This window comes from Manihot esculenta, chromosome 2 (genome assembly GCF_001659605.2).
Source record: "Manihot esculenta cultivar AM560-2 chromosome 2, M.esculenta_v8, whole genome shotgun sequence".
Classification (NCBI taxonomy): Eukaryota; Viridiplantae; Streptophyta; class Magnoliopsida; order Malpighiales; family Euphorbiaceae; genus Manihot; species Manihot esculenta.
Genome location: NC_035162.2, coordinates 5,909,135 through 5,930,769, shown reverse-complemented (window position 1 = coordinate 5,930,769; position 21,635 = coordinate 5,909,135). Strand labels below are relative to the sequence as shown.

Here is a 21,635-nt window from a genome sequence, read left to right as displayed (position 1 = left end):
AGGAATGACTTGGTTTAACGGCGAAGGACTTTTAATATTTGTGGATCATCTAGATAGTGTAATAAAAGTCAAAGTCAGCAACACGTACTCTTGGGTGCATGAGAAATGACCTTAAGATAGGAGGGTCCGACACTGAATTCACGCCCCTGTCCCTCTTCCTTCTCCCTCCCCATTATTAATAGGAGCAGCTCAGCTGTCTTCTTTTGCTCTTCATAACCACTAACACAAAATCCATACCTTTTATAACCTTTCCCTTATCATTTCCTCATCATTATTCCACAGAATACAATCCCATTTTTATTCTCTCTCTTTTTTCTGTTTCCAAATCACAAACAAAATTGAAACTATGGTGGCTTTGGTCTCCCAAGAAAATGTTGTTGCTCTGGTTTCTCGCACGGGCAGACATTTGCAGCGCTACACTAAAGCTGGTCTTCGTCAAGTTGTTGGGTGCGTCTCTCTATTCCTTTTTTCTTTTTAACGGATTAGCTTTTTGGGAATCTAATTAACGAGTTTCCCCTGCTTTTAAATTATATAATGGTTTCTCTTAGTAACTTAGTTTCAAGATTTTTTTGGTTACTTATTTCTTACCTCCTTTTCACCTTATGCAGCTGTATACCTTACAAATACAAAATTGGGTATCCAGATTTCTTGGACATTGAAGATGCGTTAGAAGTTCTTGTTATCAGTTCCCAGAAAGGAAAAGGAATGTTGTTTCCCAAGGTACCTAACTTAATATCTCCAACAAGTCATATGTAATTTGCTTTTAGTTATGTTCGTTTCGATTAATTCCTTTTCTCACATGTTCCACTCAATATGATTTGACTTCAGGGAGGTTGGGAATTAGATGAAACAATAAAAGAGGCAGCTTCAAGGGAGACATTAGAGGAAGCTGGAGTGCGAGGCATTGTTGAGGTTAGCTGCTTTTTTTTCCTCCTCAACTTCTTGAATGTTCGGTTTACTGGTTATGCATTTTCTTGTTCTGAGTTTGGACATCTTCTTTCAGCTTGAATTAGGAAAATGGAGTTTCAAGAGCAAAACACATGACACCTATTATGAAGGTTACATGTTCCCTCTACTTGTTCAGGAGGAATTGGATTTCTGGCCTGAGAAAAACGTTCGTCAAAGAAAATGGGTATGCACCTGATGTGAATAATATCGCATTTAGCCTCATCGTCAAAACTGCACATATTACACAAGAATTGCTGGTTTTTGTTTTCCCAACTTTATTTTTTTGATGTGTAGATGAGTGTGGCAGATGCAAAGGAATGCTGTCAACATTGGTGGATGAAGGAAGCCTTAGATAGCTTAGTTAATCGACTGAGGTCTCAGCAGCAACTTGAACAGGAAAAAGTTGTTTCTTGTACTTTAAGCTACCAGAACAAACTCAATTTGTAAATGAGCAAAATTGTTGAAAAACACAGACATAAAAAGGCCTGGAGAAGTGGGAATTGAAATGAACAAGAAAGGGAATCTTGGTTTTTCTTCCTATCCCTTTCTTAGAATTTCAATTCTGAATTCTTGTTAGGTTTATTTTAGTGGGAACACAAGAAAAGAGTGGGATCAAGATGATATTTTGTAAGACTTGGTTTCTATATGCAAAGAATTTTAGAAAGAAAATTTCAATTTTGTCTGATAGTTTTGTAAGTCGGTTAACTGTCTCGGACTTCAACCTTCATGTCTTCCAAGATGGACATGATTTTCCTTTAATTTGAGGCTAAGGTTGAAAATTTGCAGCAACTATTAAGGCGTTGACATGAAAACTTCAACATGGAAGCTTCTTAGGCCTGACTAAAGTTTCAGTTTTAGGATTTATAATTAAAGGCTTGGTAAGCTTCTTATGTCTGAGTAAAAAATTGAAGAGGCATGATGCTCTTTCTGAAAGCTTGAGAGAGCATATTGAGAAGAAAACTAGATTCCAAATCTCAGGTTCTGTAAACAAAGGGTTTCTATTCAACCTTTGATAGTAATATCAGATTTCATATCCACTGATTTTATATGGGATTCGAATGAGAGAACTGAAGAATTTAACTATATCTGGGCATTATTTGTTCAGATGAATGTGTTTGTCTACTATTTTTTCCAAAAATTATGATGAAGTGGGTTCAATTAGAACAAAATTAGTAAAACTTTAGTTAATTGGGCTACCTGCAATATGGGCTTCTTCTGACACACCCATCAATATTGCTTTCATCATAGTGCAAAACTCTAGAATAAAAAATATTATCGTCCTATTTAATTAGAGGGCTAATGAATTTTTCTTTATCAAAATCCAAAATTTTATATATATATATTTTTTATATATTCCAACATTTCTGTTTTATGGTACATAAAATCGAAATTTTTAGCTGACAATATTGTTTTTAAAAATCAAACTTGATATTTTTTTTTTTTATGAAACATTAATGTGATTCCTATGTTTTTATTCTTTAATCATTACTAATATTCGTATTTTAGATTTACCAATTTCTTGGTGCATTAAATTCAGTTGACCCACATAATATTCGCATGCGACTTTGCTCCATCTTGTTGATTAAGGTTGGAGTTTATAGAGAATTTGCCTTCGCTAATATTGAAAAAAGTAAATTGACACTGCTAATTTTTTTTTTTTTTTGATTTTGAACTCTTAATACTTAAAAATCAATTTGAAAAACTTATGTTTAATATTTTCATTTTTTAAATAATATTGATATCAGATTTTTTAAAAATTTTTTGGATCGCCACTGACTATATTTTAGATTTATTAACTATATTTTCTCACATAATAAAGATTTTTTTAGCTGTTTAATGAATGAAAAAGTTTAATATTCGTATGATTAACACTCCTATGATACAATAAATAAAAATTAAAAAAAATTTTCAAAAATAATATAATATACTCAAAACTTTACATATTTTGTTTAACACAAATTAAGCATATAGCGAACTCAGATTAATTGATTTGTTAAAAATATTTGTCTTCCTTTTCAACCTGCTTTTATGCATTTATTGATTTTGTTTTAGGTCTTGATCTTTTCAACTCAGCTTTTAAAAGCGAATGAATTTCTTTTGGATTCTAAAAGTGGAAAGTGCGGTGAGCACAGTTGTTTTATGTGCCTCGCTTGCAAAAGCTATCTTCCCCAATAACCAATTACTTCTCAATTTCTTTACACACCTTTTCTTTCTAGTTACTTCTATTTATTTAGACTAAAATTTTTAATTTCTTTTATTTTTTTTCACTCTTGCCTTTTGCTTTTTAGTCTTTTACGCATATCGCAATAATAAGGACAAAAATTTAAAAATTGAAATGAAGTGGCCAACAAGTGGGAGAAAGCAGTCTTACATTAACGCAACATGAGATTTCTCAGTACACACACATATATATTCCTTAAAAACCTCAATCTCTCTCACTCAACAAAGAAAATAACTTTGCCAAGAGATGGCAACAACAACAACCTCTGATCTTCTCTTAATCTTCATTTTCATCTCCTGCAGTCTGTCCTCTCTTCCTATTGCTTCACCTTCCTCCTCCACAGACGACTTCGTCTTTGGAGGCTGCACTCAACAGAGATATGCACCAGGCTCACCTTACGAGTCCAACATCAACTCTCTTCTCACTTCTCTTGTCAACTCAGCCACCTACTCCTCTTACAACAACTATACCATCATGGGCTCCACCCCACAAGACGTCGTCTACGGCCTTTTCCAGTGTCGCGGTGACCTTTCCATGCCAGATTGCGCCACCTGTGTCGCTCGTGCAGTGAGTCAACTCGGTTCTTTGTGTTCTCAGACATGCGGTGGAGCAGTGCAGCTTCAAGGTTGTTATGTTAAGTACGATAATACTACGTTTTTGGGAGTGGAGGATAAGACTGTGGTCTTGAAGAAATGTGGGCCGTCCATTGGGTACGATACGGATGCTATGAGTGTTAGGGATGCAGTGATGGCGGGCCTTGCTCGGGCTGGTGGGCCATATCGAGTTGGTGGATCGGGCGAGGTCCAGGGTGTGGCTCAATGTGTTGGGGATTTGGGTTTTGGACAGTGTCAGGATTGCGTGTCGGAGGCTATCAGCCGGCTGAAAAATGATTGCGGCACTGCAATTTACGGTGATATGTTCTTGGCTAAGTGCTATGCTAGGTACTCCACCGGTGGTGCACATGCTTATACCAAGACTCACAATGGTAAGCCATTGTTGAAGTTTTCAATTTCCTCATAGTTGCTTTGAAATATTTTAATATCAAAAAATTCATTGAAATATTTGGTGGGTTGCAGATAAATCAATCAATGAAGGGGAGAAGACATTTGCGATTATTATTGGACTGTTAGCCGGAGTCGCTTTAATTATTATTTTCCTCACATTCATAAGAAAGGTGTTTGTAAATGGTAAAATCTAAAGTCTCAACCTTTGTTTTGTTAAATGTCTTAAACTTAGATTTCAAATAGATTCTAAACTTTTCTCAACTCTTATGCAGGTAAATGAAATGCAACTTTATCGAAGACACCGACTCAGTATTGGTTCACCTGCTCACAAAGTGATCTGCTTTGGGGATACTTTGCTTCTTTTTTCTTTTTTTAATTCATGATGTTAGCTTTCTCCTCTCTGATTTATTGTTTTTTCCCCTTTTAATTTGCTCCTGAAAAGAAAGATATGGAAAGATGTCGCTTAGGCCATAGAGCATGAACCCAATTCAAAAGTTAAAAGGAGGCCAAGTTTCGAATATCATATTCACTCCACTTGACAAAGTTGTATTGTCCATTGTGAATAAAAAAAAAAAAAAATGGCATGCATATTCTTTTTTGTAAAGGTGCAGTTGATGGTTTCATTTTTGAGGTGGTATCTTTTTAATCTTGTGGGTAAGAAACAAACTCTGTATGATATAATTTTTAGATAAAAACATCTAAAATCTTTTGCTATGTTTAATTTAATAAACAAAATTTCGTTGTGTGTATAAAATGTTAAGCCTATTACTCTTATTAAAGAAATACAGCAATCTGACGCTCACGGTGCTCTCCCTCTCCTCTTACATCGTAACTAAAGAGAAGAAATTCCGAACAAAGAAAACTGCTGCCTATCAATATGACGTGATATTCATTCATATTTGTGGGAAGTAGTGGTTTTAATTTTTAATGGTAAATGCAATGGCAGGTCCTCGTGTGAGCATCATTCATCTCCTGTATACCTTCGCCTTCGGAGAAGTAAAGCTCTTCTTTTCAAATTTTTGTCCCTTTGCACTTTGAATGTAAATGACTGTATCTAAATTGAGATATTTGAGGAAAGTAATTGGATCCCGAGCATTCTTCAAACTGAAGCTGCAGGTTGGGCATGTTTGATTTGGATCCATAATATATTTATTTATTTATTTTGCAGAACACAAATTAAGAATTGCATAATTGAAAATTTTGGAGTATTTTACTTAGAAAATTAATTTAATTCTTAGCCTTAACGCTAATGAAAAGAGACGTAAACCACCATTTTCATTCTCATATCCGCTTTAAGTTTAGAAAACCAACTGGACAAAAGATAGCCAAAAATGAAGACTTTAAAGTACCAAGTGGAACTTTTGTTATTTAGCATCTAATAATAATATGGAGTGGAGTGGATTACATGTTAGCCATGCATAATTTGGAGATGAACAAAAGCATTCTCTCTCTCTCACACATCAACTAATCAAAAGCATATTGTCTAGTGCTTTTGGTGATTCTTTTGATCCTTAAAGTTGATTAAATAAAGGGTTTGACATGTTACGACCAGTTATTATTATTCAATTAAATCAGCCATTTGATTGTAGGAGCTTACGCGTTAAGAAAGCTTAGTGGTAGATGGACGGTGATTGGTAGCTTTGGGAGTGTATATTCTCATGAATCTTTATCTATTCACGATTTGGCCATATATAAGGTTAAGGGTCCACCGCTCTGTTCATCATAAAGAATTCCAATATCCCTCCCATGCACAGCATGTTGAAAGCCTTCAGAACAAACAACAAGAAATCATCATCACTGCCATTTAAATCAACATCTATCTACTAATTTATAGCACTTTTAATTTAATTTAAGCTGGATTACGTGATTGCAGATTTTAATTTTTCTTTCGCCAAAAATCACAAAAACAAAATTCCGGATAGAAATGGAGAAGACCATTTGGAGAACCTTGGGTGCGAAGGGGAAGGGATTTCGGCCATCCTATCTGCAAAGTGATTCCACGACTATAACCTACATACGTGATTAAGCCCTATAGCCTGAGAACTGAGAGAGAGGCCCTGTATCGGGATAAATGAGGCCCATCTTCAACTGTCTCGTTTAGAAATATACACATTTTCAACCTCCAATTTGATTTGTTGAAATTGAAAATTCTTTTAAACCTCCAAAAATTTACTCTAAAAAACTTTTACCCTTTTGTCAAATAAAATATTAATATTTTTAAATCTTAAAAAAAATTATTAGTTTAAAAGGGCTTGTTTACTGTATGCTATTCCACAATTAGATGATGATTCAAACAAATACTGATATCTACCTTTCCTTTTTCTTATTTATTAAAAAAAGATAAAGAAACATAAAATAGATTGAGAGCAGGGGATGTATTTATTTCACGTAAAATATTTTAAACAGAAAGATTTACATGTTGCTCTCAAACAAATTCTACATGTTAGGTGTGTTTGTGACGTTTAAGAAAAATAATTACCGAAAATGTTTTCTTAATGACAGAGTGAGCTAAGTCATTCTACGATGAAAATTTCTCTTTTTAAATGTGAAAAACATTTTTTTAGAATATGTTAGATGCCTCTTAATGATTGATCATTATTTTTATGGAGACGTCCCTGTAGTTATAATTTTTTATAAAAGAAAAATGAATCTACAGTAATACCATGATTATATCATTTTTCAGGTCAAGAGAAAAAGGCACGGCCATGTGCATGCATGGAGAAGCACTGTTTTCATTTAAAATGAAGAGTTGATGAACACAAAGGATATTGAGAATCACATTGCCTAATCAAAAGAGTTGAGTTTTTTCATATTCTTAGCCTAAATTCATAAATCAAGACTTGATGAGAATAGTTTTAAATACTTTCAATATCTCTCCCTTGTTAAGTTATTGTCTTAAATTTTAATTACAAAAATGTGTTATATTAAGAATAATTATTCAATTTTATGGATAAATTTTTTGAAGAAGAAATGATGCATGTGTAGTATTTCATAGTTGCAAAATCTCTTCCTTGTTAAGTTTCCATGAATGCCACCAAAGACAAGTTGTCTTGGAATATGGAAGAATCTGGAATCAGCATGTTTGGATTTAGCATACTTAATAATAAAACTACCAAATCAAACACCCGTTTGATTATTCTTAACATATTCCATGTTTGGTCATCATTTCTTTTTATTCTTCAAAGAACGGTGACGTTTCTTTTTTATCTTTAATGCAAATTCTTAATCTAAAAGAAAATGATAATTTCTGTTTGATCATGCACTTCTAAGATCCACAGGCATCACTATACGTAGGATACAAAAACACTAAAAACTCAATCCAAACATAAACACAATTCAATTAAATTAAAATTTAGGATCGAAATCAAAATTAAACTAACCAAACAACCAATTAAATAAATAAAATCATAAATTAAAAACCAAACTCGAAAAGTAAATAACTGACATAGACTAATCAAACCACCAATCAAACAAGTAAAACTAGAAATCAAAAGTCAAACAAACCAAAATTCACAACCTAACAAGAAAAGTAAGTAACTGACACCACCGTCGCACTAGAACCACACGAACCTGCATAGAAAACACTAATAGAGATCAAAGCAGCTTGAATCGATGCCAATCATCATAAAACCATCGCAACAACAGAGCAACAAAGAATAAAGAAAGACCAAACAAGCAGACATGTAAACACATAGGAAAGTAACTAATAGTGAAAATCGTCCATCAACAAAGCAATCTAAAGGAGCAAACATTGTAGAACCTATCTAGAGATGGCCAACGGGAGCTTTAGCCATTGGATGTATTGATGCGGTTCTAAATTGCCGACATCACACCTAAAGTCATCCTCTATATTTATATCGAAAGTCAAAGTCGAAGTCCCAAGCGACATGTCCTTTGAATCAAAATCCCTCATCAAGACTAGCTCCAAAACCAGTAAAAATAAAATACCACCAACAACACAAAATCAAACAACAAAAATAAAAAGAAGAAAAAGAAAGAAAAACTTTCTTTTAAATTCTTTGATAAAATTTGAATGATCATAATATTTACCCATTAAGAAATAGTATTTTATTAATAGTGTTGGAATGAGTAATTCAACACTCCTTTATTGTAAGTGAGATTGAGTGTTTGATTTTTATAAATAGAGTAAATAATTATTGGGAGCACTTTACTTAGTAAATCGACTCGATACAAATAAAATTTAGTCTCAATTCAATAAATTTAAAATAGTTGTGGTTATATATATAAAAAAATAATATTTTATTTCAAATATCAACTCTCTTTATTCTACTTTTAAATTTAAATTTTTTAAATGAAATATAAATTTCCAATATCCAGAAAGAAATTGATCATTCATAGTTTTCCTTTTGTTTAAAAAGTTTTAACATTCAAATTTATTTTAATGTGTTTTAAAAAAATTAATTACATTGTAATTTGAAACTAGTTTTAATTAAATTGAGTTTAATAATATATGGTACCATTTCAATTTTATTTGAAGTAATTTTTTTCAAACTCAATTTATAATAAATTTAAAATATAAATATATAAATTGTAATATTTTTAAGTGAATCTCATTATAATATTTATGTCTTAAAAAAAGAAAAGAAAAGTGTTCTCGGTGTAAAAAGGACCAGGTGGGACCCACTGGGTATAAATAGAGTTTTATTGTTCTTTTATAAAAGTTAATTTCGGTTGCTAAAAAAATTATGTGATAAGGCACCACCGTAACCTTGACGTTCATCCAACCATTAGTTGACACGTCAAACATCAAGTATAATTACTGAAAAGCAATGTATTTTGGGTCGTAGACTTGACAATGTATATTTGTAATGTGACTGACCAATCATAATTTGTATTCATTTTTTTTGAAATGAAATAGAGAATTGAGACCAGAAAAACTTTCATATTTATTTAAATATATTTAAATTAAATTTATTTATGAGTATAGCTTGTATTCATTTTTAATACTCTGATCTCTGCAATTAGCAAAAAAAAATATTTTAAGCTTTCACTTTTTAATTTATATATATGAAAGATAAATATATTATATTCGGCGTAAACTTTTATATATATAAAAATTAATTTGTATTTATATATTTTTTTAAATTGCAATATAATATTCAACTCTTTTTGGGAGCTGAATAAAAAATATATATTTTAAAAAGCGAACACTACATAAAATTAATTATTAATTTATCAAATATAATTATTATTATTTACATATTTCATCAGATTAATATTGTGTATTAAAAAATTATCATAATAGAATATAGTTAAATTATATTTGAAGATGCCGATACTACAAAAAATTGTTTAACATATGATGAGAAATAAAATTTTTTAATATTTTATATCACTTATTTAATTATAAAAAGTTAAATTTCAAAAGGATATCATTAAAATAAATAAATTTTCTCCAAATATATGTATTTATAAATAGCATAATACTATAAGTTATTATTTAGATATAAAATTAAATAATAAACTCTGAATTAAAATGACGATAATAGATTTTAAAATAAAAAATTGATAAAATTATAATTTTTTTAAAAAATTTTTGTTTATATTTATCTTTTTTATTATATTGTTTGTTACATCCCCTTGCGTCGTTGTTTTAATATAAATTATTACTCAGTGGTTGATTGATGATTTGAGACTAAGAGTTTTCTTTTTTTTTTTTTTCTAATAATTAAAATAAGTAAAAAAGTAGTAAGATTTTGTGCCATTTAAAAAATTTCTGTAATGTAAAAATCTTAATTTTCCTAAATAATTATTGATTTTATTTTGATGGAGCAGGCAGGAATTTGGTGGTCATAGTGCTAAGTTCTGGGTGGCAGCCTCTGTCCCCTGAACACGATACATTAACAATGGTCATAAATTATTAACTATTACTGATAATTGGCGTTTTTTAGACAAATCCCCTTATTAAAACTCTCTTACACCAAATCGGGAAAGAAAGGAAGCTCCAAAAGGAGTAAAAATAAAGATTTTGTTATTATCATTTTATTTGTTTGAAGGCAAATAAAATTAAAGGGAAAATAATTGAAAACAATATTTTTTATGACAAGGAGAAGAAAAACAGTGTGGATTTTCTATTTTATTTTCTATATATTTTTAAAATAAATGAAAAATATAATTAAATAAAAATTTTTAAAACATTTTCCAAATATTTTTTTTTTAAATCTCCTCAAATTACAACAAAGGCTATTTATAGTAGACAATGATGTTTAGATAAAGCTGTTAGAAAATAACCAAAATAAAAATAAAAATAAAATTTGTGTTCTTCATTTTCTTATTCATCTTTCACTTTCCAAGCAAAGAAGTATCAATTTCAATTATTTTCTTAATATATTTTCTCTTTCACACTTTATACATTTAAATAGTCATAATAATAAGAAAAATATAATAATAATTGTTTTTCATTTCCTTTTATTTTTCACAATCTTCTTAAATATTCTATTTGTTCTATAATTTTTATCTATTTTATATATATTAAAAATTATTTTTTATTAATTATTTTAAAAATATTAAATATTAAAAAAATTTAAAAATAAAATAAAATAAAACTAGTAGTAAATTTATATCTTATTATAATATAAAAAAGTAAATAAAATTTATGAAAAAAAAGTTAGAAATAATTTTTAAAATAATAAAAAAATAAATAAAATTTATGAAAAAAAAAGTTAGAAATAATTTTTTTTTTGTTTTTTTTTTTTAAAATATCCTTTTTCTCTATTTTACGCATCTAATCTAAGCAGGCTGTTAGTGGGACCCATTTGGCAACCTCAGTTTTCAGTAGGCGGGCACAAACTTTTTCCCAGCAATGGATCCTTCCTCGGTGAAGTCCACAAGCTAGAAGAACTTGGCAACTCACAGTTCGAGGTTTCTTTAACCATTTAAAGCCTCCCATGGCTTTCTAAGATCACACACACACACACTCCCTTTCTCTCTCTAAGATCACACCATCTCTCGACTCAAACAAATTCAACAGCTCATTACAGTTAGTAAAGTAATTGATTAATTGAAAAAAAAAAAAAAAAAGCTTTATTGAATACCCGTTTCTTCTTGATCCCCCCTGTAACACCCTGTAGCATATATAGTATATATACACTCGCTTCCTTACGTTTACCAAATTCATGAAACCAAGATTGCACTTTCAGGAAAGCGCCATTAGTGGTTGGTTTCCATTTTCGGTGGCAAGACCAGAAATGATACCACAACCCAAGAAACTAGTGCTTCTTTTTCTCGTTGCCATCTTGTTGCTGGATTCTTGGTCCATTGTGGATTCAGATCTGGCATCAGATAGAATTGCCCTCCAAGCTCTGCGCAAGGCAGTGGGTGGTCGATCTCTCCTTTGGAATGTTTCCACCAATCCTTGCTCATGGGTTGGCGTCTTTTGTCAACGGGATAGAGTTGTTGAATTGCGGTTGCCTGCTATGGGTCTCTCCGGACAGCTTCCTGTCGCGCTTGGCAACCTTACACAGCTGCAAAGTCTGTCTCTCCGCTTCAACGCACTTTCTGGTCCGGTCCCAGCTGATATAGCCAATCTCGCTTCGCTACGCAATCTTTACCTGCAAGGGAATCTTTTTTCTGGGGAGATTCCTGAATTCTTGTTTAATTTGCAGAATTTGGTAAGGATTGATTTAGCTCACAATAATTTCTCCGGAGAAATCTCTCCGAGCTTTAATAAGTTGACGAGGCTGGGAACTCTGCATCTGGAGAATAATCAGCTTACTGGTTCCATTCCTGAGCTGAATTTGCCGTCTCTTGATCAATTCAATGTTTCTTTTAACAAGTTAACTGGGCCTATTCCTCAGAGGCTATCTGGCAAGCCTACAGCTGCATTTGAAGGGAATTCGCTTTGTGGAAAACCTTTGGCTCCCTGTAATGGTACTTCAAATGGGAATGATAAATTGTCAGGTGGAGCAATTGCTGGGATTGTGATTGGTTGTGTTCTTGGATTTTTGTTAATTGTAATGATTTTGATAATCTTGTATCGAAGAATGAGAACCAAACAAGGAGTTGCTAAAGATACTCAGGAGCCAAAGCAGCGCGAAGTTCAAATTCCCCGCGAAAAGGCAGTGGCTGACAGGGGTAATGGAAGCCCGGAAAATTCCGGAACAGGGGACTCGGAGTCGGAGATAGCTAAAAATGAAGCTAAGAAGGGCGAGACTAAAAATTTGGTGTTCATTGGGAACACACCAAGGACGTTTGATTTGGAGGACTTGTTGAGAGCTTCTGCAGAAGTGCTTGGTAAAGGGACTTTTGGGACGACCTATAAGGCCAGCCTAGAAATGGGAGTGGCGGTGGCCGTGAAAAGATTGAAGGATGTGGCGGTAACAGAAAAGGAATTCCGAGAGAAGATTGAATCTATTGGGAAGATAAATCATGAGAATTTGGTTCCATTAAGGGCTTATTATTACAACAAGGAGGAAAAGCTTCTTGTTTATGATTACATGCCAATGGGAAGCTTATCTGCACTTTTACATGGTGAGCATTTCTTGCATTCGCAATATATCTATTTCTGCCTTTCGAATTTATCATCACAATTCTATTCTTTCTTTCATGGCCATCTTTATGGCTTGATTTTCTTTTTCATTTTTATACAATTGTGTTCTCTATTGGAGTAATCACTCACATATTGGTCTTCTAGAAGTATGAAATCAGCATTCCTTGCGCAAATGTTCTTGAAATGGCTTGATATTGGTGAACTTTTTAACATAATTGAGCTGTGTAAAAATAATAGCATTTACTGGTTCATTTCTTATATAAGTTTATTATAACTGCAGGAAACAGGGGGGCTGGTAGGACTCCATTGAATTGGGACACAAGGTCTGGAATTGCCCTTGGAGCTGCCAGAGGGATTGCATACCTACACTCTCAGGGCCCTGCAATCTCTCATGGAAACATTAAATCATCAAATATCTTGCTTACAAGATCCTTTGAAGCCCGTGTCTCCGACTTTGGCCTTGCCCATCTGGCAGGACCTACCTCTACTCCCAACCGCGTTGATGGCTATCGTGCTCCAGAGGTGACAGATGCACGCAAAATATCCCAAAAGGCAGATGTTTACAGCTTTGGGATACTGCTTTTGGAATTACTCACAGGAAAGGCTCCCACTCATTCCCCACTGAATGATGAGGGGGTAGACCTTCCGAGATGGGTTCAGTCTGTGGTTAGAGAAGAGTGGACTTCAGAGGTGTTTGATCTTGAGCTTCTCCGATATCAGAATATAGAGGAGGATATGGTCCAACTATTGCAGCTAGCAATCAATTGCACTGCTCAGTATCCTGATACCCGTCCTTCAATGGCAGAGGTCAGAAACCAAATTGAGGAGCTTTGCCGTTCTAACTCACAAGACCGTGAGGATGACAAGTCCTCCCACTCGGCTGATTCAGGTGCCCCGCCACCTTAATTCTTTAAAGGCTAAAGAAACACCATTTGATCTTTCCATTTTTAATTCACTTGTTAGTGTTTCAATTGTTTGTTTATTCTTGGGTTCATCTTTAAGAACCGAGTGTGCAATTTCATTTTTCCCCCTTTATTATTGTCCATTTTTCCATCACCCTCTTTCATAGCACAGATTTACCTTTTTGCACATGTAACTTTAACCTTTCACGTATGTGAGGGGAGGATTGCTACGTTATTATTTTTACTTGGCTGGTGTGAAATGTGAATAACTAGCAAGTTTTTATAGCTGGTTAGATGACGCTCTTAATTTTGTGTTCTGCTTTTTGCTCAGAAATGGTCTTCTGTTTTTACCTTTCAAAATTCAAATGGACAAAAGCATAAGTATTACGAAAATAATTGGAGTCATTATCTGTGGTTTTGGTTGAGATGGAACTTTAGTTGGTTGAAACTGAGTTGTATTAAGTTGCTTTAAAGACTTATTAATGTTAAGGGGAGGGGGGAAGTGCATTAGAAAATTTGCTTGCTCAACAAATCTAATTTGTTGAAACTCAATTGTTAGTTTGAAGAGCATTAAGTTTAGTCGATTTCGTTTTTGTGAAAATTAGATGCCAAGACATCAAAGCTATTCTTGTCTATAACAGAATTCATACGATAGTTTTTTTTTTTTTTTTCATTTAGAGTAGAAAAAGAAAGGTAAGAGAAATTATAGCGGGTTAATCCACAGATCACTTAAATTATATATTTGCTGTATTTGATAAATAAAATCTCAATTTTTGTCGCTAAATATTAATTTTATGATTGGATTTTGTTAAATTGTGAGGAGAGATGAGGATCAATGAAATATCGTGTCCTTGGTGGCACCCATGATTACTTCACTAACATTTATCATTTCTTAGATAACAATGTGTTGGCATTAAATTATTGCTGTTATTTTTAAGAAGAATGAAGAAGAGAGAAAGCCAACCAACCAATTCTAATTTTAAAAAACATCAGTTATAAGTGTGATTTCAAGGATAATCTCAGATCCCAGGTTGGCAGACAACATGGCTGCCACTTCCCCTTAAGAACCTCAACCTCAACCTCAACCGGACGAGGGGATCGGCTCCTTATTGATTCGGTTTTATCATGATTTCAATTTTCTGGTTTTAGTTTGACTCTAGATGAAATATTTTTTTTTTTTTAAAAAAAATCTGATTTGAAGCTAAATAAATTATTGAGTTGATTTCCCAGAAGGTTACGTATAAAGGGATTAAGATTGCCTCCATAGTTTCTGATAAATATTTTCCTCTTCCTGGTCCATGGTAGATCTGGTTTTCTTCTGGGTCCTTTCTTGTTGGGCTCCCTGATGGGTCTCTCCATGTTCTTCCTGGTGAAAGGACCTGTAAAATAAGAAAGAATGGTCAGGGGCCTACCGGGTGTGCCCCGGCAGAGGCCCTCCGACGCCCAAGTCAGATTTTATGGCTCAGAGTAGTATATTTAAGCAAGGGTTACAGAAAGAATAAAAATGGTGTCCAGGAAGGAGAATGAAGAAGAAGAGCCCCCCCCTGCGTGGCCTCTACTGTGATATATATATATCTGTCTCTCTGCCACAATGCTAGCTGTCTTCTGTCGCTTAGCTCCGTATGTACGGATGTGTCAGGCGCCTGCTCCATGCGTAACGGCCATTAATTCTCCTCTGATATGTATGATTCTCCTCTGATACGCATGCGGAAGGACCTACCAGCGGGGCATCTTGGTCATTTTCCCCTTTCCGGGCTGGGTTGAATGGTAGGGCTGAAGTTGAGCCTGGTGAGGGCCTGATTACTGGGCCGAGAGGTTTGGGCCGGTTTGATTGAGGAGTCTAGGCGGAGTCCGGCCCTGTGACTGAGCGGGCTGGACCTGGCTCTCGAGGGGAATATTGAAGCCTTCGAATCATGGGCTGTTTTCATGGGCCTGGCCTTTAGGCCGGGGTGAAGAAATCCAGCAGTCATCAATTGCCCCTTTATCTCCTCAGCAGTTATTCCATGACTGGTGAGGGGATAAATCTTTAATTTCTATTCATGTGTGGTCTGAGAACTGCTCTTGTTGAAAGTTTCATTTCTTTCCCTTTTTATTTTTTTGTCTCTTTACTTTGATGTTTGAATGTATGGCGTTATGGAAATGTGTGTTCGACGACAAATGATATTTCACCTCGGCATGTACCTCATCATTATTTTCTACTCACACTATCTTCTGGTTTTGTCAACTTTACTTATTTGTTGGATCAAGCCGGCTCTACTGGGTCTTTGCTGGTTGAACCGATCCGGGCTAAGAGCTCGGAGTCTGGTTAAGCTTCTAACTTGCGAATTTTTCTTATTCTCATGAGGGCATTCTTGTTTTTGGCTCGCGATCTCGTCATTGTCGCGAGCTCAGGAATATAATACCTTGTTCCTCTTGAGATATCCTTCCGGTAATCGGTGTGGTTTGAGCTGTAAGCTCCACTGGGATAGAGTACTCGTTCTTTTGTTGTTTTCCTGTTACGAGTTCATCCGAGCTGGGAGCTCGGTTCTTTGCTTTTCGCTTAGGCTTTTGTGCCTATAGCCTGTGACGATGTCTATATCGCGAGCTCCGAAGTTCGGAATTTCACTTTCTTCACTTTGATGCCCCGAGCTCTTTTGTGAAGTCGGACTTGATTTCTTGCTTTCTTGTCGACCATTATTCGGGCTGTGTTTCAGTCTGACTGTTCATTTGTTTGGTTTTAACTTTTCTTTTATAGGCTTATAGCCTTGCCGGTCCAAATGTGAGGCCCCTCCAGGCTTCCGGGAAGGTCGACCTTGGATTGCAGGGGTCGGACTGTCTGTTTTTTGGATTTGACCGTCTTGCCTTCTTGATTCTTTATTTGAGCGTTGGACTCTCGTGTATGTTTTTTGCCCCCGAGTATTTATGGGCTGTCTGCTTTCGAGCCTTTTGCGGGCTCTTTGTTGCCTGGACCTCTCTCTAGGTCAGCTGAGTTGGTTTAGTGTGAGCGGTCAATTCCCGAGTTCGGTGCCTCTTATGATTGCCCCTGATTCTCTGTTTGGCTTTGTATTTTGGTATGCAGTTTGCTTAGGAATCGCCTTGCCTTAATTCGGTCTGCCTATTGGGTTTACCAGTACCGCGTTCGTTTTCTTGAGATCGTCATGATGCTTTGGTATTTTTGGCTGTTGTGTGAGATCAAAGTCTCTCTACCTGATGACTCGAGGTCCTTTGGGAGGTCGGAGTTTATCTTTTCATTTATGGTCCCGTGCCCCAATCTTTTAGGTGAGATCGGAACTATGTTCTTATGAGTTGTTTTTGCTTGTGGTACCGGACGATCTTGGGGATTCCAACCATTTTTGCTTCGGGAGATCTTTGAGATCTTCGCCGGCCTTCTACCTCAGTGAGGTCTTCTGCCTCAGTGAGGTTTTCTGCCTCAGTGAGGTCTTCTGAGGTCTTCTACCTCAGTGAGGTCTTCTTTTGCTAGGGCCTCAGTGAGGTCTTCTTTTGTCAAGACCTTATTGAGGTCTTCCTTTGCTAGGACCTCAGTGAGGTCTTCTTTTGTCACGAGATCTTTGGGAATCCTGGTTTTGTAATTCCGGGACAACCTTGGGGATCCCGGTCTTCTACCTCCAGGAGGTCTCTATGTCTCAAGGAGGTCTTCTAGTGCCAGGAGATCTTGGGGATCCTGGTCTTGCATCCGGGAGATCTTGGGGATCCCGGTCTTCTACCCCCAGGAGGTCTCTATGTCTCAAGGAGGTCTTCTAGTGCCAGGAGATCTTGGGAGGAGATCTTGGGGATCCTGGTCTTGCATTCGGGAGATCTTGGGGATCCCGGTTTTCTACCTCCAGGAGGTCTCTATGTCTCAAGGAGGTCTTCTAGTGCCAGGAGATCTTGGGGATCCTGGTCTTGCATCCGGGAGATCTTGGGGATCCCGGTCTTCTACCCCCAGGAGGTCTCTATGTCTCAAGGAGGTCTTCTAGTGCCAGGAGATCTTGGGGATCCTGGTCTTGCATCCGGGAGATCTTGGGGATCCCGGTCTTCTACCCCCAGGAGGTCTCTATGTCTCAAGGAGGTCTTCTAGTGCCAGGAGATCTTGGGGATCCTGGTCTTGCATCCGGGAGATCTTGGGGATCCCGGTCTTCTACCTCCAGGAGGTCTCTATGTCTCAAGGAGGTCTTCTAATTCTGTTCTTTCTTTTTCAAAGAGAAGTAACATTCATAATGGAAATAACATCATTGTGTAAAGAATGGCGTTTATTTGTGCTTTTCAGAGTATAATATTTTTCTTTTCAAATATTTCAAGGGAAGTACCTTTTTAAGTGCTGGATGTTCCAAGCGTGGGGCTCGGGGTTTCCTTGCATATCTTCAATTCGGTATACCCCGGGCTTAACCACTTTTGTCACCTTGAATGGACCTTCCCAGGTTGGTGCTAGCTTACCTGCGGCTGCTCTTTTTCCTGTAGCTTCCAGGTTTCTTAAAGTCAGATCTCCCACTTTTAAGCTTCTTTCTCTGACCTTTTAAGTTTCGGGGCCCCGCCGGCTGTTTGTGCTCTAGGAGATCTTACGGGATCCTAGTTATTTTTGTTCCGGGGTGACCTCGGGGCCCCACCGGCTTTCTTTGCTCCCTTAGGAGGTCTTGCGCAAGGTTCAGGCTCATTGGCCTTACTGTCGCTTCGTCATCTCAGCTGGTTTTGTGCCTAACTGAGGTCTTGTTCATTTTTTTTGAATTTTTCTGCAAAATAAGAGCTTGCACAAAGCGTATATAACGAGAATGCTTGTTGTTAATTCAATAATATTTACCAATAATATGTCGCATGTGTCACTCAATTTCATATTTCATATGCATGCAAGTATGTAACTCGTGCAATTTTAGAGATGCAATGAACAATATTTTTGCATGTGTAAATTTCTCAGGATTTTTCAATTTATAAAATGCGTGATCTTTTCTTCAGAAATGTCTGCGTTAGCGTTAATAACAAAATTTCATGGTAATAAGCAATTATCAAGATATTTGAGAGTGGCACGATTCGCCTATAAATCATTGTTATCTCAGAAGTTATGAAAAGCGGAAGCAATAGCACCTGAACGGGGAGCTGACCTTCCTGCTGCAGCCACTGCAGCACCAGTTACTGTATCCCTCCAGCAATTAGATCCATTCCTTATTCTGCTGATAACAGAGAGAGTAACAGGGGGACCAGGTACGTAAGTGTTCTATTGTTCGTGCATTTGTACACCCAAGTTAGGTGGCCAGCAAAACAGGTGATTTCATCATTACACCTAATCCACTATTTTTACTGGCATGGCTAGCATCTGAAGTTTGAAAGTTCACTGACCCTCCAAAGGTATTAATTAGATTTTTCTTCCGCCAATCTGTGCTGCAAACCATCCAAACCTCTGTTTTTTGCTCTCACGTGAAAGCAAACAAACATAACTCAATAATCCGAGCAAAGGAAAATACAAAATTATTGGTAGTATTAATTAATTTATTTAACAAAAATAAATATAACTACAATCAATTTCTACGTGTCAGTCATCCATGAAGTAACTTTACTCAATTTCTATGGCTCAAAAGCTTTTCCCGATGAATATGAGAGCAGCTATAGGAGAGATAGTACCTCCACTCATCGCATGTAACGCGAAAATTTACCGCTACCACCGTCAAAATTCAACACTGCCTTGCAGGAGCTGACGTATCTTGTCGGACAACGCTGACGTGGACCCAGCCGTCGGGAAGCTGACTTAATATGGATGTTGATTTCTGACCTTCAAGAGTCCATGCTAAGCACCTCTCTGCTGTACAAGCTGCTAGATACAACTCTGGTTAATCGACAAACAAAACTACCAAAGAACATGGCAAATTATGCTGAAAATTCTTAAGGGCAGAATCCGGGAGAGGAGTTCTTTAAGATTTGTGTAGATTTGTCAAGCTCCAGAAAACTTCAGATGAACTTGAGGCATTGAGATGGTTGTTTTCCAACGAAAGAACAAATGTTCTGAATGCAAAACCAGAACCATCAAGCATGTCCCAAAATTCAAACCTTTTGATCAAGTAATCTGGTTCCTCGAAATCAAAACATTTGTTTGGGACATGCTTGGTTGGGGCTTAGCAATCATCTGTGTATGCACAAGTATCTGCATGAAATCACTCCTGCAGTCCTGCTACTATAATGTATAATCCTGTAAGCACCATCCTTCATCAGAACTTTTTAATGCTTTGCAGCACAGGAAAAAAGGTTCTAAAATCTGATCTCTGGACTGGTAGTTCATCTGTGATTCGCAAGGAACTTAGCTCATTTCTTGAATCTTCAACAAATGGTAGGGCAAACAACGCCTTTGAGGCTCTCAGCCGATCACTATCTTTCGTATATTCTCCCCTCTAATTCCAGTTCCAACAAGATAAAATTAGTTTTCCTTTTTCCTCTGTCCCCCATTTCCCCAATCAAATAGCATATAAAGAGTAAAAAAGAGGAAAAAGAAAACAAAAAGTTTTATCGTTTTCTCTGTCACTGTCTCAGCTATCCTACTGTCTCTTGCGTTGAACAATTTAAAGCCTCTAGTTCAGTGAGTGGCCACTTCAGTAACAAGTCCCTTCTTTCTCGCTTCATTTTCTTCCCGTCTCTTCTAGCTTCAGCTCTAAAAGAACCAGCCATGCAAACTATTCGAACCTCCTCTATTCCGTCATTTGTCCACATCCCAACCTCATTAAACACAACCCAGGAGAAGAACTCGCCGAATCACATCACCCTCATCCTCTAACTTGTCAAACCCGGCCCAAAGGACCTCTTTCCTTCTGACTGAGCAAATGCAGATTTGCTTGGTCTTCTTCTACGGAGGTTAGCCCTCTCAGCCGTAACCAGCTCGTCTATTTGTCGGTTGGGATCTACAGTTTCCAAGTTGGTTATCGTGCCGCACAACTCGCTCGATTCCAATGAGCCCAGATGGCAGCCGCACCCGATTTCACTCGTCTTCAAATTGGCTAGTATGTACAAATCGAATCTCTCCTCGATCGGCTTGGGTCTCTAATCATCTCGTCTTCTCCCTCGGCTTGGGTTTCTGATCATCTCCTGTCTTCTCCCTGTTGCACCAATACTTGAGGGGTACTGTTGTCCAACCAGGTCGGATAGTTATGAGTCACGCCCCAGCTGCTCGGCGACATCATTTTGTCCGACCGGAGATATGAACCCGACCTCAAACACGGCTCCGACCTTGATCACAGATCTAAGCTCGAGCACGGATCCGACCTCGGCGAGTAATTTGACGTTGTGGTCGGCGGATTTGCCGAGTTCCTTTCTGTCTTGCTATTCCGACCAACCAGAGAGGAGATGGGTGACTGCTCAGAGAGGAGATGGGTGGTGATGAGGGAGTAATGCTCCAGACATCGAATTCGAAGGACCCGCGCCATGGAGCGCTATTGATGCCGGTCACCTCAGGATCGATGGCGACTAAATAAGCAGCACCGACCTCGTTCGTTTCCGTGCCGACATACATGGTCGGATTGTTGTAAAGTCTCGCCGACCTCACTTGTTGGAGCTCGACCAAAGCAGCAACTTCTTCCTCAGGTTGGCGCGTCTTCGGCACCATCATGTCTGCCTGTCGTGTCGCGTCGACCTCCCTCGTTGGAGCTCGACCAGACCAGCGACTTACTCTTCAAGTCAATGTGTCTTTTGGCATCATCAGGTCTATCTATCTGATCTATTCCTGCGTCGCGCCGACCTCACTGGTTGGAGCTCGACCCGACCACGGCGCGTCTTTTGAGCTCCTTCCACTCTTACTGTTCCAAACATCAAGTGGAGGTCGGATGTTTGGAACAGTAAGAGTGGAAGGAGCTCAAAAGACGCGCCGTGGTCGGGTCGAGCTCCAACCAGTGAGGTCGGCGCGACGCAGGAATAGATCAGATAGATAGACCTGATGATGCCAAAAGACACATTGACTTGAAGAGTAAGTCGCTGGTCTGGTCGAGCTCCAACGAGGGAGGTCGACGCGACACGACAGGCAGACATGATGGTGCCGAAGACGCGCCAACCTGAGGAAGAAGTTGCTGCTTTGGTCGAGCTCCAACAAGTGAGGTCGGCGAGAC

General features: G+C 37.0%; 3 protein-coding genes across 3 annotated transcripts; all 3 read left to right on the top strand.

Annotated features, from left to right (window-relative positions):
- The first annotated feature begins 201 nt into the window (after nt 1-201).
- On the top strand, nt 202-2,257 carry LOC110608606 (nudix hydrolase 18, mitochondrial). Its single transcript, XM_021747875.2, has 5 exons — nt 202-447; nt 609-720; nt 829-912; nt 1,004-1,132; nt 1,243-2,257. Exons 1-5 carry the CDS (start codon nt 347-349, stop codon nt 1,393-1,395), a joined length of 579 nt encoding a protein of 192 aa, XP_021603567.1. The 5' UTR covers nt 202-346; the 3' UTR covers nt 1,396-2,257.
- Nucleotides 2,258-3,310: 1,053 nt separating this feature from the next.
- On the top strand, nt 3,311-4,643 carry LOC110603376 (plasmodesmata-located protein 7). Its single transcript, XM_021741088.2, has 3 exons — nt 3,311-4,154; nt 4,246-4,356; nt 4,446-4,643. Exons 1-3 carry the CDS (start codon nt 3,416-3,418, stop codon nt 4,451-4,453), a joined length of 858 nt encoding a protein of 285 aa, XP_021596780.1. The 5' UTR covers nt 3,311-3,415; the 3' UTR covers nt 4,454-4,643.
- Nucleotides 4,644-10,978: 6,335 nt separating this feature from the next.
- On the top strand, nt 10,979-13,901 carry LOC110603367 (probable inactive receptor kinase At5g16590). The gene is made up of 2 exons (XM_021741077.2): nt 10,979-12,663; nt 12,963-13,901. Exons 1-2 carry the CDS (start codon nt 11,310-11,312, stop codon nt 13,586-13,588), a joined length of 1,980 nt encoding a protein of 659 aa, XP_021596769.1. The 5' UTR covers nt 10,979-11,309; the 3' UTR covers nt 13,589-13,901.
- The last annotated feature ends 7,734 nt before the right edge of the window (nt 13,902-21,635 follow it).

Coding starts and splice junctions, on each gene's coding strand:
- LOC110603376 (XM_021741088.2), top strand. CDS start 3,416: ATGGCAACAACAACAACCTCTGATCTTCTCTTAATCTTCATTTTCATC. Junction 4,155..4,245: donor TTATACCAAGACTCACAATG/GTAAGCCATTGT, acceptor GGTGGGTTGCAG/ATAAATCAATCAATGAAGGG.
- LOC110603367 (XM_021741077.2), top strand. CDS start 11,310: ATGAAACCAAGATTGCACTTTCAGGAAAGCGCCATTAGTGGTTGGTTT. Junction 12,664..12,962: donor CTTATCTGCACTTTTACATG/GTGAGCATTTCT, acceptor TTATAACTGCAG/GAAACAGGGGGGCTGGTAGG.
- LOC110608606 (XM_021747875.2), top strand. CDS start 347: ATGGTGGCTTTGGTCTCCCAAGAAAATGTTGTTGCTCTGGTTTCTCGC. Junction 448..608: donor GGTCTTCGTCAAGTTGTTGG/GTGCGTCTCTCT, acceptor CACCTTATGCAG/CTGTATACCTTACAAATACA. Junction 913..1,003: donor GAGTGCGAGGCATTGTTGAG/GTTAGCTGCTTT, acceptor ATCTTCTTTCAG/CTTGAATTAGGAAAATGGAG.